Here is a 17,464-nt window from a genome sequence, read left to right as displayed (position 1 = left end):
ATGAGGTATCTAAGGAAGTAATTAAGGTTACATGAAGCCAGGTTCTTCCTGGTCGTGGTAGTACATGCCCCAGAATCCCAGACACTCTGGAGGCTGAGTCAAGAGGATTACAAGTCTCTCTCTATATATTTGTTTTTGTCTTTGTTTTGTTTTTTAAAGAAGGGCTGGGGGTGTAGCTCCGTGTGAAAACCCTGGGTTTAACCCCCAGTAACGAAAGAAGCCAGGGAACAGGGTTTGGGGATGTGCTCAGCGGTAGAGCACTTGCTTAGATGTGCAAGGCCCTGAGTTCCACTCCAGTACCTCCAAAAGCAAGAGCTCGGTATGGATCTCACTGGCCTGGTGTTCTCCTGAGAAGAGACCGCAGACATAGCCTTCTTCTCTTCTCTCCGCTACTGCCCGCCATGTGAGGATGCAGAGAGACATTGGTCACCTGAGTTCAGCATGCGGCCTCCCTCCCCTGACAGCGGCACAGCCAGGGCTCCATCTGGGACTTCTGGCCTCCTTTGAGGACACAAGCTCCACCTTCAGGATTTGGTCCCTGCAGCCCACATACACTGATGTCCCCACCCTGCCCCGTGAGGCTCCTCAGATCTGAGGCGGCACCAGGGACCACGTGTGTTCCCTGGCACCTATGTCCACCAAACATCTGTGGACTGGCAAAGGCATGAAGTCACCGCGGAAGCCAATGGGTACCTCAGCATCCCTCCCTTAGAAGCAGGGGAAGTCACAGGACAGGTCTCAGTCATCAAACACCGCCTAACCACCTGCTCATGAGGTCCTTAGGGTGGGACAGCCTCTGCTCCCAAATGGTAGTCAGTCCTGAGAGAACAAGGGGTCCAGCGAGGCCTCAGATGCAAACGGCATGGTGCCCTCCAGCTCCTTGGGGACAGGAGCTTTGCACAGATGCGGCAGGACACCCGAGGTGCTCTGGTCTGAAGGCAGAGGGCTCATCCAGGAGCACTTCGAAAGCAACCCGAGGCCGGGTGAGCAGGAGCCGCCTTGGAGCCTCCTGCAGGGAGTGTGCCATCTCCTTCAGGTGGGATGAACGGAAGCTCTCTAAGCACAGACAGCCCAGGAACTCGGAACGAAGACTGGACTGTACACATCGCATAAAAGAATCTGCTTTTGCTTTTGGAGAGCGAGTGACTGAATCCGGGGCAGGCAAGTGCATAACCACTGAGCTACCTAAGTCCTTTTTTTTTTTTTTTTTTTTTTTTTTTGTCTTTTGAGACAAGGTCTCTAAATTGCCCAGGCTGGCCTTGATCTTGGTGATCTTCCTGCATCAGCCTTCTGGGTAGCTGGGCTTACAGGCATGCACCGCCTTGCCTAATAAGAACATGATTCTAAAGTCAGCATTTCTCCAGGCAATGCAAAGACTGCCCCACCAGCCTTGTCTTAAGAAGCGAGAAATGTAGAGTGGAAAACACTCGCCCTGTCACTGCTGTATACACCAACACTGGCCTCTGAGGGGCTGTGGGAGTTCCAAGGAGAGATGTCAGGGTGGTCACACAGGCCTGGGCCTCTCACAGAGAGCAGATTCGTGGTAACTCACACAGCCAACCTCGAACACGGAGGACAAGCTCATCATCGGTGCTGAGAAACACTCGGGAATTCCCGATGCCTTGCTCAGAGCCCAGCAAGAAACTGAAACTGAAGCTTACAAGCCTGGTGCATGATGTCCATGCAGCAAGAGCTGGAGGGGGCAGCAGGGAACGGGAGGTCCTGAATCTGGCTTGGGCCTCAAACCCTGGCACCAGGTGCAACTGCACGAAACTCTCAGTCCTGGGCTGTTTGTGAACTCCCCGGCCGATGCCAGGGAACCAGGAAGGTTTCCCTGAGAGAGCAGCCTGAAACGTATGCAGTCCATCCCTTTGCTTTCCTGATGGCCAGGATCAAAACACAGGAAGTGACCATGGTCACCTAATGAGTTAGAAAGGGGAATGAGAGGCTGGAGTACAGGGCTGGTGACTTGTGGCTTATTTTTTCTTAGAAGCATCTGGAAGAAGCTTCTGGAATTGTTCCAATCGGTGGCCCTGAGCTTTCTTATCAACATCCTCACCAGCGGGTCAGCTCCTAGTATCCCTTCCACCTAGCTGGAGAGACTGCCCGTGTACGTGGTGTGAGCAGGCCCCCAGTGACCGCGATGAGAGCCTACGAAACTTTCAGGCTGAGTGGAAATCTGGTGAGGGCTTCTGATGGCTCTGTCTGAGGAACCGAGCCCAGCAGAGAATGGCTAAGCAGTAGGCAGAGTGCCACGGAAAGGACCAGGCCCCAGAGTCTCGGGGGTCCACAGGCAGGTGCCCCACTTGATGTCCTGCGTGAGTTCAGGGAAGGGAGACACTCTCCTGCCTGCCCATCTGCCTCCCTCCTGGGCCTGTGCCACTTGTGTGTCCTTCCTCCATTAGTCCTGTGTCCTGTTTGTCATAGCTGCAGACGATGGTGGTGTAATCTAACCTTAACTCCTAGAACGCAAGCTCCCCGGGAGCAGGAATCACCTGGCATGGGTTAGGGCCACATGAACCAGAGCCACTCTCTACACTACACATAGAAGGAACTTAATGGAAGGGACCAGACAGCAGTCTGAGGCCAAGCAAAAGATGGCAAGGCTGTCAAAAGTGAAGGACAGGGAAGTTGCCACTGTCTCTAAAGCTGGAGGGACACAGGGAAAAGTGATGCTACCACAGCCCCAGCACTGGGGCAGGAGCCAGGGTCATGGTGGAGCACCACAGAACGGGCTTGGCTGGTGAACCCAAGATGTGTGCCCGCTGCCGGAATAGGTGCCACAAAGAAACATGCTTGTGATGGAGATAAATCATCTAGCATCTAACAAGTGCCCAGGACAGAGCTGGGATAGCTATCCTGATACACATCATAGACCGATAGACAGAAATCGCTTATGGAGACAAAGAGGGACATTTTATAATGGTAAGAGGAAGACCTAGGGCATCACAACTGCAAACACATGCGCACCTGAGCTGCAGAGCCCCAGACACAGGAGGAGCTGAAGGGAAAAACGCACAGCTTAACCAGTGACTGTCAGAGACCTCTGTGCCTGACTCCTAAAATAGACACAACTACCAAGCCGCAGATCAGCAGGGAAACAAGAGGTCTCAACACCGCCATGAGCCAGCCAGACCTAGCAGATCTGCAGAACATTCCCCTGATAACCCGGAGATAAATAAGACACTCCTAGATAATGAATGGATCAAAAGAGAACTCAGAAGAGAAATCACAGAAAACATTGAGATGACTGAAAACACAAACCCATCATACCAGGAGCTGTGGGATACAGCTAGCACAGTGCTTGTAGAGAATTTACCAGCAATAAACACCTGAATTTGTAAAAAGAAACATACCACGTAGAGAGCTTAGTCTTTCATCTTAAGAAAAAAGTGAACTAAATCAAACAGAAAGAAGAAAATAATAAGGACTAAATGGAAATTTTAAAATACAGAATTTCAAAGTAGAGAAAATTAAGAAAACCAAATGTTACTATTTTAGTAAGTTTAATAAAACTGACATTTAACCAGTTTAGCCTGCTACCAAAGCCACACAAAGATATTACAAGAAAAGTAAAAATAAAAAGATCCATAATCCCTACAAATATATGTGACCAATTTTTTTTTTTTTTTTTTTTTTTTTTGGTCTTTTTCGTTTTTATCGGTACCGGGGATCGAACTCTGGACTGCCTGCTTGCAAGGCAGGCACTTATGCCACTGAGCTAAATCCCCAGCCCCTAATCCCTACAAATATATGTACATAATTCATCAACAAACTATTAACAACCAAATCCAGAAACATACTTTAGAATATTATATACTACAACTATGCAGTTTGTACCGGGAATTCAAGGCTGTTTCAAGTTACGAATCCATAATTCATGTAATACAACATGGTTAGTATGATAAAAGTTGAAAACCTGTCTCTGGGCATGGTGGCCTATGGCTGTAATCCAGTACTTTCCGCTGAGGCGGGAAGATTGCCACAGGGCTGCACAGCAAGACTTGGTCTCAAAAACAGAGAGACAGAGAAAGAGAGAGAGAGAGAATATGAATGAAACTGTCTCAAGGACACAGAATAAGACTCTGACCAAATCCAACAAGGATAAGCTTGCCTCTAACAACAGACTTCAGGGTGAAAGCCTGACTGCTTTTACCCTAATATGGGAATAATACCAGGACCTCTTGTCTTGTAACTTCCAGCTAGAGCCACTGGACAAGAAAGAGACACCAAAGATACCCAACTTGGAAAGGAAGAAGGAAACTTCCTCCTCTCACAAATGGAATGGTTATGTTCAGAAAATCCTAAAGATCTCTCTGTCTCTCTCTCTCTCTCTCTCTCTCTCTCTCTCTCTCTCTCTATCTCTCTCTGACATACACACACACATGCACACACACGCATACCATCAGAACAATAAATGAATCCACCCAGGTTGCAAGTTACAAGATAAATGTACAAATACCAATCACTATACACTAGGAATCCATATTCTATATCCTAGGAATCAGCAATCAAAACTGAATAAATGTGACCCCTTCATCACACCATATAAAATAGCTTAAGATGGTTTGAAACTAAATGTAAGAGCTAAAACTATACAATTATAAGAAGAAAATATAAGAATAAATCAGTGTGAACTTGAATTAGACAACACTTCCTTAGAGGTCATATCAGAAGCCTACAGGACAAAAGAAAAGTAAATAAGTTAGACCTCAAATTATTTTTATTTTAAAGAGAATAAAACCAAACAAAATAAAACAGAATAAAGTCAATCAAAACAAAACAGTGGAAGTGTTACAGGACTTCAAAACAGGATAATAGGAACTTAGGAATGGCCACCATAATGCCTCCTGTTATCCTCAAAATTGCTGCCCAAACCATCAGACATAATAAAATCAAACAGAACAGAACAGAATAAAACCAATCAAAACAAAACATTGATTAAAACAAAACAATCAAACAGAGCAAAACAAAACACAGTGAGAACAATATTGGATTTCAAAAACAAGACAGAAGGAAATCTCCCATAAACGGTATATTGCATACTGTTAGCCTCTAAATAGATGCTCAGCCGACCAGCTTTAGGCCGGCAAAGTCAATCATATAACCGTAAGTGTTAAGTTGTTTTTGTAGCTCAGTTGCTGTTATCAACTCAGTCTGTGCTCCTCTGAATCAGCCAGTTGCTGGGGTGTGGGGGGGCTGGCTTTTCTTATCTCCCAGGAAGGTAAGAAGGCCTACCGGAAGGGCACTTCCTGTTTCTCCTGCTGGCCCCCACTTACCTCTAAAGACCTCAGATTGTAAAACGTGGTTCTTCACCAGGACACAAACAAGAAACTAGAGAGAATCCACACTTTTAAAGAGAAACGACTTCTAAATATACATCCAATATGATCATATATTCATATAACAATATATAGAGAATTCTGACAACTCAACAATAAAAAAATAATCACCCGATGTTTAAATGGGCAAAGAATTCAAGTAGATATTTATTCCTGCAGAGAAAGTATATTGTCAAGAAGGACAGGAAAAGATGCCCATATCAGTAATCATCTAGAAAATGTGTATGAAAACCACAGTGAGGTAATTCCTCAAAATGTTAAGCTGGGCGTGGTGGCCCATACCTGTAATTCCAGCACTCAGGAGGCTGAGGCAGGAGGATCACTGCAGAGTTTGAGGCCAACCTGGGTGACAAACAGAGACTCTGTCTCAGAAACAAAAACAAACAAACAAAACAGTTAAGCTTACAATGACCATAGACCCAGTAATTCCACTCTAAGGCATAAAGAGAATTCCACTCTAAGGCACTCTAAGAGAAATAAAAGCCTATGTCTACACAAATCCTTACACACAAACACAGCGTTATCCATAGTAGCTCAAAACCAGAAATGATTCAACACCCAAATGATAAACAGTGAATAAGAGGAGGCATACATGCACAAGGGAATGCTACTCAACCATTCAAAAATGAAGATCTGACCCCTCCTACGCAGTGTGTGTGAACCTTGAAAACACGCTCATTAAAACAAACAGACACAAAGGCCAAACGCGGTCTGCTGCTATTTATAAGAAATCTCCAGCCTAGGCAAATCTGTAGAAACAGAAAGCAGAGCTGTGGTTACAGGGGCTGTGGGCGGCCGAAGGAATGGGGGCCACGGCTCGCGCTCACGGAATTGCAGGCTAGGGGTGCAGGAAAACGTCCTGAAATCACTGGTGGGGCCACATGGTGCCACTCAGCGAATAAGCAACCGTGGCTGAATTCCACACTTCAGCAGGGAGCCCTGGGGAACGGGAATTAGGGCTCACAAAGCTGTCCTTTAAAAGCAGAGTTGAAATTTAGTCTTAGTTTTGTTTTTTTGTTTGTTTGGTTTTTTTTTCCTTACTCTTTTTCTTTTCTCTTTGAAATAACAGGGATCTGGAAAAAGCAAGCAACAATAACTATAGGAAAATAAAAATAAAAGAAAGTAAGAAAAAATAAAGCAAAGAAAACGCCACAGGAAAGGACCCATTCTCGTATCTCCCTTTCTCCACCAGCCCCTTCCGTCTGCTGGGTCCACCAGGAAGCTGGAGGAAAAGGAATTTGGAAAACGTGCCTGTTAGCGACACCAGGCAGGACAAGGGTACAGCCAGGGCTCACGCCTGTAGGTTTCCACGGCAACCATTTTTACCTAGGTTTGATTATCTCGGTCCAGAAGGGCAGCCCCCACCCCGCCCGGCTACAGTACTGACCCCCACCTGAGTGGCAGGCAGGGCCACCCCCACTGCTGAGCGGCTGGCAGATTCTAAAGACAGATACTTAGAGACCGCTGGACACGGTGACACACACATCTGCGAGGCTGAGGCAGGAGGATGGCCACAAGTTTGAGACCCTGCCTCAAAAAGACAAAAATCACAAATAACTCCACAGTTAGGTCCCTGTGGGAAAGCAGTCCGGAGAGGGCTGCTGAGTCCCCCCACCAGGCTCCAGACTCCAGCTTTCACTCTGCAGGTGACAGGTGGCCCTTGTCGGGCTTGGCCATCTGGTCTTTGGTAGCTGCTGGGACAGTGGCTACCAGCTGAGCTGATAGTGAAACTCAAAAGAATTTCACCCGAAACATGGGGAAAGATGGGAGGCAGGTCTCTGACGTCCCTCACCTAGGCTCTGGGGCTTTTTGAATGTAAATGACCGGGTGATTCAAGATCCTATGACCAGCGGCACCCATCACTTTTTCATACCCCAGGTCCCCGGAGGCGGAGGCTGGGGCAGGGGCGGAGCGGGGGTGGGTGGGGCAGGGGAGGTGGCTCGCAGCACATCTTAAAAGGGGCTCCATGCCACTTCCTCCCCAGATGGGGAGCTGGGACGCGGGCACAGCCTTCCTGTGTGGTGACAGTCCTCAGCAGTGTCATGGACCTGGGTGAGTAAGCGCCTCATCAAGAAGGAGCAGCGCAAGGGCCGGGGGCACCTTGTCATCCAGGGAGGGACAGTTGTCGGTACCTGGGGCTGGGGGACAAGCAGGGGCCATGCTGGGCGCCCCAGAGGAACCGTTCTCAGCTTGGGGTGATGGGTGAGGCCCCCAGGACTCTGGGCGTCAAGCGCAGGGCAAATGAATGACCCCGCCTGGTCCCGGCTAAGTGGGGCTTGAGGAAAAGGAGACGGAGGAAGCTGCCGTGGCGCAGATGCCAGCCACCTCGCCCTCTCCACCACCACCGTGGCACCTGCTTTTGCAGTCACCTCTTCAAGTGCAGGGCCAGCCAGGCAGGCGCTGCGGTGGAGACACAGACGCTTTGAGGGGCACCCTGGGGTGGGTGGGGGTGTCGGCAGAGCAGGTCCTCCAGATGCCCAAGCCGCCAATCTCGGCTGCAGATCTGACCCAGTCAGGCACAGGCCAGGTTCCTAGAGGGCTCCACCGCCAGCCAGCCTGGCCTCAAAGCCACAAGAGGGCGGCTTTAAAAAGTGAAGGTTCCCGCGCTGTCCAAATCGACCTCACCACACCACAACCCTCAGCCCTGCCTCCTCCACCCACCAAGCTGGCGGTGGATAGAGGGCGCCCAGGGCCCTCCTCTCGGTAGCCCCTGCCTTGGGGTGTGAGCGGGAAGTGGAATGAATGAATGAAGTCAGTTTTAAGCTTGGAAAAACCTCCTCCTGATGGGCACGCCTGTGATTCTAATACTCTGGGAGGTTAAGGCAGGAGGAGCCCAAGCCCAGCCTGGGCCATTTACCAGATCCTTTCTTAAAATATAAAATAAAATAAGGACTGCAGGTGTAGCTCAGTGCCGAGTTCCTGAGTCCAATACCCAATACCACCCTCCCAAAAAAGAACCTCTTTCAACCTCTCCCAGACAAGCTGCCACCCACCTCAGGGACCACAAGCCCAAGGCACCCCTACTACCCAGAGACCCCCCTGCTCCAGCCTCCCTCTACCTCCCTTAACACAATAGGAAGCTGCCAATTGGTTTGCACTCTGCCAGGTGTCCCCCAAGACTAAGTCTGGGGGTGCCAGAGACAGACAGAGAGGCAGTGCGCCATCTGGCCTAGAGGGAGGGGTGCTCGCGTCACCACCTGAACTCACAGGAGCCCTACTGGCCAAACCCTGTGTGTCTCTTTGCTCAAAACGGCCACGGGGCCGTTGGGAGGACGGGTGGACCGCGAAGTCTCCGTTTTCCGCCGCCCGGCAGCAGGGAGCTGGGGCGGTGAGAAGGCAGAGTTTCTATTACACAAAGTGAGAGCTGGGCCCAGGCTAGGCCGCTTGTTTTCCCGGTTTGAATGAGCAAACTGAGGAGCCCTGACCTCAGAAATCTCAAAAGCAGAGAGAACACAGAGGAGCCCATGAGACACGGGCATCTCACAGGCCCACCAGAAACGTGAGAGTCTGGGGTGGCCCAGGGGGCACTAAGGAAGCCGGGACCAATGGGTACCCGGGGGTCACTGTGGACGTGGACGTGGGCTCCTCATCACTGCATGGTCTCCTCCAGCCACTCTGTCACTGACTGGGGAATTCAGAGACTGATGAGTCCAGGGATGGCGGGACAGGAGCACCAGTGAGCTGCTGGGACAGTGTGAGATGTGACGTCAGTGAGCACAGAGCAGGGCACAAAGAGGAAGGGAACACAGACGAGGGGCGTTTCAGTGAGTTACGAAGGGAGTGCGCTAGTTGGGATCCATCGCCAGCTGCTGTGTGACCCCCGGCAACTGGCTGCACCTCTCTGGACCGCTGTGCTCTGGAACATGGCATGAGAGTCGCACAGTGTCATCTCACAAGATGTCAGAAGCCAGAGATGCATGAAGAACCAGGGGCCCAAGCACAGGAGAACATGGTTTCCAGAGTTGGGGGGGGGGGGCGAAGCCCAACTCCACTAATGGCTGTTGGGCGATCCTGGGAAAGTTACTAACTTTGCTGTGACTCGGTTTCCCCACTGGCAGGTGGGAGTGAGTGCAGTGCCGCCTCTGTGAGAAGGAAGTGAGATCCCTCTGGGGAAGGCAGTGAAGTACCCAGGGCTTGGCTCTTACTGGATGAAGTACTGACACCCCAGCGACTCCAGGGTGGTTCCAGCTCTCTCCTGTCCCTGCCATCAAAAGAGCAAGGTTACCTCAGCAAAAACCCAGGCAGAAAGTCAGCCAGGGTGGAACATGTCTGTGAGCCCAACATTCAGGGAGGCTGAGGCAGGAAGATGGAAAGGTCAAGCCCAGCCGGGGCAACTCAATAACTGAGGGAGACCCTGTCTCAAAAAGGCGGGGAGGCTGGCATGGCCAGCCCAGGTCCCCTGCTTTCAACCAGGAGGTCTCTCAGGCCAGGGACCAGACAGGAGTCGGGGGAGTTTTCTTCGCATGACTATCACTGCAGAAAATTCCAGAACTCTGAAAATACCCAGCGTCTCTAGGTCAACCACTCCTCCAACCCCGAGATTCCCGAGTGCAGGTTCCAACCCAGACGGCTCCCCGGGACCGGTTGCTTTATGAGTTCATAACAGACAGGAGCGATTTGACTCACGGCCCCTGGCCTCCAGAATTCCCCTAACTTCCCCTGGTAGCTTTCTCAAAACCGGGCTGTCGTGGGCCTCTGGAGCCCCGCTCAGCCCCAAGTGCATCGCCAGGAATGAGAAACCACGCACGCGCATGCACACGCACGCCCGCAACACGCGTATACCCAGGGGCCCTGCCCCCACGGCAGCAGAGAGGGGGGAGCCCGGAGTAAAATGGAAACAGCACCTGCTCTGTGAACCCCATCTACTAAAACTGATCCAGACATTGATATCTCCGCTCCCTGACAGTCAGAGCGAGCTTTCTCTAGAGTAACCGGAAGACAGTGATACGCTGAAAGAAACCTCGAACTCTGAAGGGGGGGGGGAGGGACACTGGACCCTACCATGACATGTGGGCCGGAAGGCATGGCCCAGCAGGCTCGAGCTCCGCAGGGGCGCCTAGGACTCACATGCGGCTGGTCACAGGGGCTGGGGTGCCTGTACCCAGAAACAGATGGACAAGGAGGAGTGGGGGGGGGAGGGTCAATGGCCATGCGAGGCCCAGCTCAGCTTGGCCAGGGGGCTTGGGAAGCGGTGGTGTGGGCTGGGACCACGCTGACGTCTCTGGAAGACGTCGCTGGCAGTGGTACTCAGGATGATCTGCTGGAGGCGGTGGCAGAAAGGTCTGTTGACCCAAGGGGCCTGATGCTCTTCCTGCCTCCCCTGGGAACCCGCAAGCCCACACCCCCAGCCTCCCGTCCTGCACGGGAGCTTCAGGCAACCCGTGCGTCATGTGCCCAGAGCTCCAGCAGGTGGCGCTGTCGCCAAGGACAGGAACGATGGCTGCCCAGCCAGAGGGCCAGCCCAGGAGTGAGGCCAGCCCTGCAGCTATGACAGCTGGCAGGTCCCGCCATGGCACTCGTGAGTGGCAGCTCAGAGACTCATGCCCCTAGGGTCCAGGGCCTAGCTGGGCCCTGAGAACCAGGAGATAGGAAGGGGCCACAAGGTGGTCACTCAGTTCCCTTGGACGGAGGGCGTCCCACACCCCTGGACCTGAGTGTCCACCAGTGTCCCCAGAACACCGACATTGTGGAAAACAGAGTAATCAGTCTTCTCGGTAACCCCCAACCCAGGATCACACCTCTTCTTCACCCCCTGAATTGGAGCCCACAGTCTCAGGGGCCAGGGCCAGGCTGGGGTGGAAGGAAAGGGGGACAGGGACACGGGGCTGAGGCCAGGTGTTCATGATGCCGATGTCCTGGAGCTGGGGTGAGGGGTTCCCCGAAGGGAGCCCCTACCCCACCCTGCTGCTCATTAATAATACAGTGCTGTCCTGGCCAGGCAGTAACCTCCCCGCTTCTCTCCTCCAGGGAAACCAATGAGGAGCCTGCTGGTGATGGCCCTGCTTCTCCTGGTCCAGGTGAGGCTTCCCACCGGGGGCTGGGGTCTTTTGGCCACCCTGTCCCTAGCCAGCCAGGGAGGGTGGGGGAGCTGGGCATGCGGTGGGAAGCAGAGGCCTAGGTCCAAGCCCACCTGCCTTCTGATCAGCCAGTGGCCGCCTCTCTCCATCTGTGGGTAACGTGGGGAGTCACAGATGTTCTCTGCACTCAAATCAGAGCACTCAGCAGCCCCCCTCCAGAACCCCCAGGCATGGGGCCTTTGAGCGCCAGGGAGAGGAAAGCTGCAAACAGTGCAGGGACCTGGTTTTGTACTTCCACACACACACCCGTGTATATAAAATGCTACATGTGAGTGGAGAACAGGAACCCCCTTCTGGGCCCCTGCTTCTCTCATGTCACCCAAAGCTGTCTCCCACTCTGCCTGTAACCAAAGGCTCCACTCAGCTGCACTGCCTTGGGGACACCGGGGCTCATCTGGTCTCCCAGCCAGATGAGGGTCGTGCCTTGGGGCCTCAGCAGGCACACGCCCATGCACACACACAAGCACATGCATGCACACTCATTTCTATTCCTCGATCCCAGCAGTGAGGCAAAGAAGGCTGGGTTGCCAAGAACAGAGCAGAGGAAACCGTAACTCTGGGATCGGGTTTCCTCTGTCAGTTGGGTGGGAGCTCTTCAGGGTGGGGAGCAGCCTCGGAACTGGGCTCTTTCCCAGGTCTGATGGCCAGACAGGCATTGTTCCAGGAGCTCTGGCCAGAGGCAGGGCCCGAGCCAGGCAGCGCTCCCAGAACCCCATCCCCGGGCCCCCCCGGAGCTTGGGCTGCAGCCCCAGACCTGGCCCCTTTCCCTTTGACGCCCCCTCCCTGCCCGCCAGCAGCCAGCGAGGCTGAGACTCTGGGAGAGGCTGGGCTCAGCCCAAGGAGGCCCGGGCAGGATGGAGACAGCTGGGGCTCATTCTTCTCTTTTCCTGGGGGGGGAGTGCAGACAGACAGAGCAGGATGTGGTGGGGCTGTGGGCTGCAGAGGCGGTGAGGCTGGGGGTGCTGGAGGTGTGGGGAGAGAAGGGGTGGGCAGGGCACACTTCCCAGAGGCTGGGGTCCTGGCCCCTCCAGGGAGGCCCCCTCACCAGACCTTGAGTCCAGGGAGCTCAGACTTAAACCCTGGGCTTCCCACGGGGAGGGGGGCTAAGAGCACCCCACCTCAAAGGCAGCCATGTCCTGGAGAGGGCAAAGGCTCCGGGCGCCCTCCTCCCCTCCTCCATCCCCAGGCAGGACAGTGAGGAGTGCAGAACTCAGATTTGCTGCTGAGCTGCTAAGGGTCGGTCCCCAACCTGAGCAGAGCCCGGCAGGCCATCGCCTGGGCTCCTCCTTGATTGATAAATCACAGCAGGCAGCTGAGCCTTCACCCCAAACGACTAAAGAGCACTGCGGGCAGGATCTGCCAGGATCTGCGGAACCGGAGGCCACTGAGGATTAGGGCACAGCTCTGTCACCCTGGGCCTGGTCACCCAGAACTCCACGCAGAGTTGGACCACTGGCACATGCTCTGCTGAGTTCCCACAGGAGCCAGGGACCCCTCAAGGCCCCCCACTGCTCACGCCATGACCGCTGAGTCTTGGGACTTCCTCCTGCCACAGGTTGCCCAGCCTTGACCCTGGGGTGGGATTTGGGGTATTTTGTGCCCGCAGGGGGCTCCAAGAGAAGGAATCACATCCTTGACCTCATGGGGTTCCCATGGGTGAAAGAAAACCCTGTGGATGTGAAAGGAAACCAGGAGGAGAAGGGGGAGACCTCACAACTACCGTATGGGGGACATAAGAATATAGGGTTGTCCATCTCACAGATGAGAAAACCGAGGCTTAGGGACAGGACTTGTATCCAACCAGGCCCAGCTCCTTGGGCCCAAGGCTGAGACCACATCCAGTTCCCCATCAGCTCCTAGGCAGCCAACAGTCAGCAAAATCAGACTCCAGTTACTGATTGGCAATGGGATACGCATGTCCACAGTGCCCCAGGAAATGCTTATGTGTGGTCAAGTTGGAGAACTGATTCCAAATCAAAGGGTCCCCTAGACACTGGAGGAAATACAGACCCCTTAAAATGTGCGTTGCCAGCAGATTCCTCCAGGGGGTGCCAATGGCAGGGACTGTCCGCCTACCCGCGGCCAGACTGGGATCTGCCCTGCTAACCCGGGCCCTGGGCCCTCGTGTCTTCCCCCAGGTGTGTCTGTGCCAGGATGGGGTCACGGATGACTACATTGGTGACAACACCACTTTGGACTACACCCAGTTCGAGACTGTGTGCTTCAAGAAAGACGTCCGGAACTTTAAGGCCTGGTTCCTGCCGATCATGTACTCGGCCATCTGCTTCGTGGGCCTGCTGGGCAACAGCCTGGTAGTGCTGACCTACGTCTACTTCAAGCGGCTCAAGACCATGACCGACGTGTACCTGCTCAACCTGGCCGTGGCTGACATGCTGTTCCTGCTGACCCTTCCCTTCTGGGCCTACAGTGCGGCCCAGTCCTGGGTCTTCGGGGTCTGGCTGTGCAAGGCCATCTTCAGCCTCTACAAGATGAGCTTCTTCAGCGGCATGCTGCTGCTGCTCTGCATCAGCATCGACCGCTACGTGGCCATCGTGCAGGCGGTGTCCGCCCACCGCCACCGGGCCCGCGTGTTCCTCATCAGCAAGCTGTCCTGCGTGGGCATCTGGACCGTGGCCACGCTGCTGTCCATCCCGGAGATGCTCTACAGTGGCCTCCACGGAGGCAGCGGCGAGCAGGCACAGCGGTGCTCCCTCCTGCCCAAGGAGGAAGAGTCCCTGGTCCTCATCCAGGTGGCGCAGATGCTGTTTGGCTTCCTGCTGCCCCTGCTGGCTATGAGCTTCTGTTACCTGGTCATCATCCGCACCCTGCTGCAGGCCCACAACTTTGAACGCAACAAGGCCATCAAGGTCATCATCGCCGTGGTCGTGGTCTTTGTGGTCTTCCAGCTGCCCTATAATGGCGTGGTCCTGGCCCAGACAGTGGCCAGCTTCAACGTCACCTGTGAGCTCAGCAAGCAGCTCAACATTGCCTACGATGTCACCTACAGCCTGGCCTCACTCCGCTGCTGCGCCAACCCCTTCCTGTACGCCTTCATCGGCGTCAAGTTCCGCAATGACCTCTTCAAGCTCTTCAAGGACCTGGGCTGCCTCAGCCAGGAGCGGTTGCGACAATGGTCCTCCTGCCGGCATGCCCGCCGTGTCTCCATGAGCACGGAGGCGGAAACCACCACTACCTTCTCCCCCTAGGGCTCCTCTGCCTGGATGGTGGACCTCTCTCCCAGGGACCCTGGGGAGGGGACAGGGAGCAGAAAAAAAGAAGAAAAATAGGATGATCCAGGAGCCTCCCAACAGGTGCTGCCTGCTGACAGCGGGATGTCATGAAGCCCTGGCTACCTCAACCCAGGCCCGAAAGAGACACTAGTGCCACCATGGAGGAGGCCACTCGAGACACCACAGCCTTCCCAAGTGCAGGGGGCGGGGCTGGGGAGCAGTGGATGGTGCAGGGGACCACTCTGTCCTCTGAACCCACCTTCCTGTCATTTAGCAAGGAATCCTCCTGGGCAGAGTCTGGGGTAGGAAACCGGGCTATTTGCTGGAGACCACCAACGGCCAGTGTGGCGAGGGCAGGCCACCAGTCCACCCTGCATGCCTTCCTCCCTTGTATTTCCACGGTCATCCATGCCGGCAGGCGCCCTCTAAGTGCTCCCGTGCCTGCGCGGGACAGACAGACAGACTGATATGCTCTTGTCTCCCGCGGGGCCAGAGCAGGCACTTGGCTCCACCAAGGACCCACGTTCCCAGCCACAGCTCCAGAGCACAGCAGAGTGTCCACCCAGGCCTCGATTCTGCCAAAGGAGCAGACGAGAGGGCAGGGAGGACATATCAGGGACAAGGGAGGATGACCATGCTGGCCGTCAAAGGCCAGTGAGCTCCTTCTCGCCTCTGTCGTAGGAACGGGGTGGGGAAAGAGCCATCCCTCCTTTTCTGCTTCCAGTTCGTTAAGAGATGACATCTTATTCATGCAGAAATAAAGTTTCCCCTGGGGAAACGACAGCTTTAAAGAAGGGAAAACATCGTGGGTCAGATGAGCAAGTTCTTCACTGCATCCTGTCCCTTTCCCCACATGCCCAGCAAGGGCCTGCACTCCCAGAGCGGCCACTGGCAGCAGCCCAGGACAGGGGCTGAGGACACAGTGTCCACCTGGCAGATGCCCTTCCAGCATGTGGGGCAGGGAAGCCCACCCTGGGCAGCCAGCAGTGATCCAGAGACACGGGATGGGGCAGCGGAGGTTTGGAAAGGCCGAGTGGTCCAGCACCCTTTCCACAGGGACTCTCAGCCCTCAGCAGCATTAGCTGACCATTCTGCTGACCTGTCGCAGCTCTGCCCAGAACAGGAGCCCTGATCTCTGTCCTTCCCAGAGCTGGGATGTGGAGGAAGCACCTTTCCCTGTAATAAAGGGTCTCAGGTGGGACACACGAGACAGGCCGGGTGGGCAGGCCCGCCGCCCAAACAGGACCCTGCATAATGGCCCCTAGCCGCCACGGCCCTCCACAACACCACGTGTATCTCCATGGATTCTGCTGCTGTGACAAAACAACACAGGCTGAGTAGCTGCTAAGCTACAAAAATGTATCTCTCGCTGAGCTCCATGCCCCAGTCCTGCACAAGGCCACCTGTCCCAAGGCAGGGTGACTGTGAGAGCGACTCACCCGTCCAGCCTCCCCCAGCATAGACCCCAACTATGTGGAGGGGCAGACCCCGTGCCCCACACCTTGCAGATATTCCTGTCATGGGGCCCTGGTGCCCCTCATGACTTCCATTGCTCTGGGCCCGGGGGTGGGCACGTGAGGGGAACAGGCATTCACCCAAAGCACGGCCCCATCCATTTTCCCACGGCCAGAAGACCTCACTAAAGGTGGCTCTGCCTAGTGGTGACACCCGCTTTCCAATCTGTGACCAGGACAGTGCCCTCCTCTGCAGGTTGCCCCGGGAACAGGTACCCTGAGAGGCTAAGCAGCGTTCATGGCCACAGCTGCAGGCGTTACCAGGTGCAGCCCTGTAGATACAGACACCCAGCGAGAGGGTGCCCCCTGGGTGCCCCAGTGTCCCGAGGGAGTCCTGCCTTCTCACGTGGGCTGTGTGTGTCCCAGTGAGACCACAGAAAAGAAAACAACCCAGGAGTCAGAGAGGAATGAGGCACAGTGGCCTGGGAGAGGGAAGCCAGGCCAGCCGAGGCTGCCCTGCCTCCCTGGCTTTGGATCCATTTTTTGACAATCGCTGGGTGCCTGCAGACATTTACAGACAGCAGAACCCCCCTCCACCGTGTCAGCGCCCCAAATTGTGGTGTCTCCGAAGTTCTACACTGGCCAGGTCCTCTCTCCCCTGTACAATCTCTCACATGTTTGCTCTGGGCTTTGAGGGACCCCTGGGAAGAAGGAAAGGACCCCGGGAGTCTCACCCAAGCCTTCTCTGTCCCCAGGTTCCTCATCTGCGTCATGCACCCACCCCACCTCCCCAAGGTCACAGTTCCCAAGGCCCATCTAGGGTTTCACAAAGTTTCCCATTCATTCCTACAGGCAGCACAGTCCTTTCAGCCACCAGCACCCCGCCTCCCAGATCCCAGCACCGAGGCCCAGGGCCAACCTCAGCCTGCTCTAGATGGTGAAACTGAGGCCCAGTGGGAGGAACTCCTGTGCCAGGAGAGACGTGGGAAGGGAGGAAGATTGCTTAAACTTGCTCTGGAAGCCCAAGTCCCGGCAGCTGGAGGGCTGTGGAGAGCAGAGCCCCGGAGCCTTGGCTGACTCCAACTCTCCCTCATCCCTGCTGCTCCCCAGCTGTGTGACCTTCAGCTGTTGCTCAACTGCTCTGAGTCTTAAATTTCTCAACTGGAAAACACAGAGGATTTGGGTAAACGATGCCCAGAATGAATGTCAGCCAGCAGTGGGGTAGAGTCCACTGCCAGACAGTCTAGTCCAAATCCCAGCACCCCTTCCTGGCCTGATAGTGTGGCCTGTCAGTGCCTCAGTTTCCTGATCTGTATAATGGGGTGACTAAGAGCACCCACCCACTTTCAAGGGGTGGTGAA

At 54.5% G+C, this 17,464-nt stretch overlaps 1 protein-coding gene across 1 annotated transcript; it reads left to right on the top strand.

Moving 5' to 3' along the window:
* The first annotated feature begins 7,334 nt into the window (after positions 1-7,334).
* On the top strand, positions 7,335-16,011 carry Ccr7 (C-C motif chemokine receptor 7). The gene is made up of 3 exons (XM_003466941.3): positions 7,335-7,394; positions 11,310-11,359; positions 13,558-16,011. Exons 1-3 carry the CDS (start codon positions 7,385-7,387, stop codon positions 14,623-14,625), a joined length of 1,128 nt encoding a protein of 375 aa, XP_003466989.1. The 5' UTR covers positions 7,335-7,384; the 3' UTR covers positions 14,626-16,011.
* Positions 16,012-17,464: the final 1,453 nt, after the last annotated feature.

Source organism: Cavia porcellus, unplaced genomic scaffold (assembly GCF_034190915.1).
Source record: "Cavia porcellus strain 051 isolate PalLab524CR breed Dunkin Hartley unplaced genomic scaffold, mCavPor4.1 scaffold_6, whole genome shotgun sequence".
Taxonomy (NCBI): Eukaryota; Metazoa; Chordata; class Mammalia; order Rodentia; family Caviidae; genus Cavia; species Cavia porcellus.
This window is presented reverse-complemented; position numbering and strand designations above follow the sequence as displayed.

What these genes read in the sequence shown, in the direction of transcription:
- Ccr7 (XM_003466941.3), top strand. An exon ending in CCCTGCTTCTCCTGGTCCAG is followed by an intron (nt 11,360 to 13,557) that starts GTGAGGCTTCCC and finishes GTCTTCCCCCAG; the next exon opens with GTGTGTCTGTGCCAGGATGG.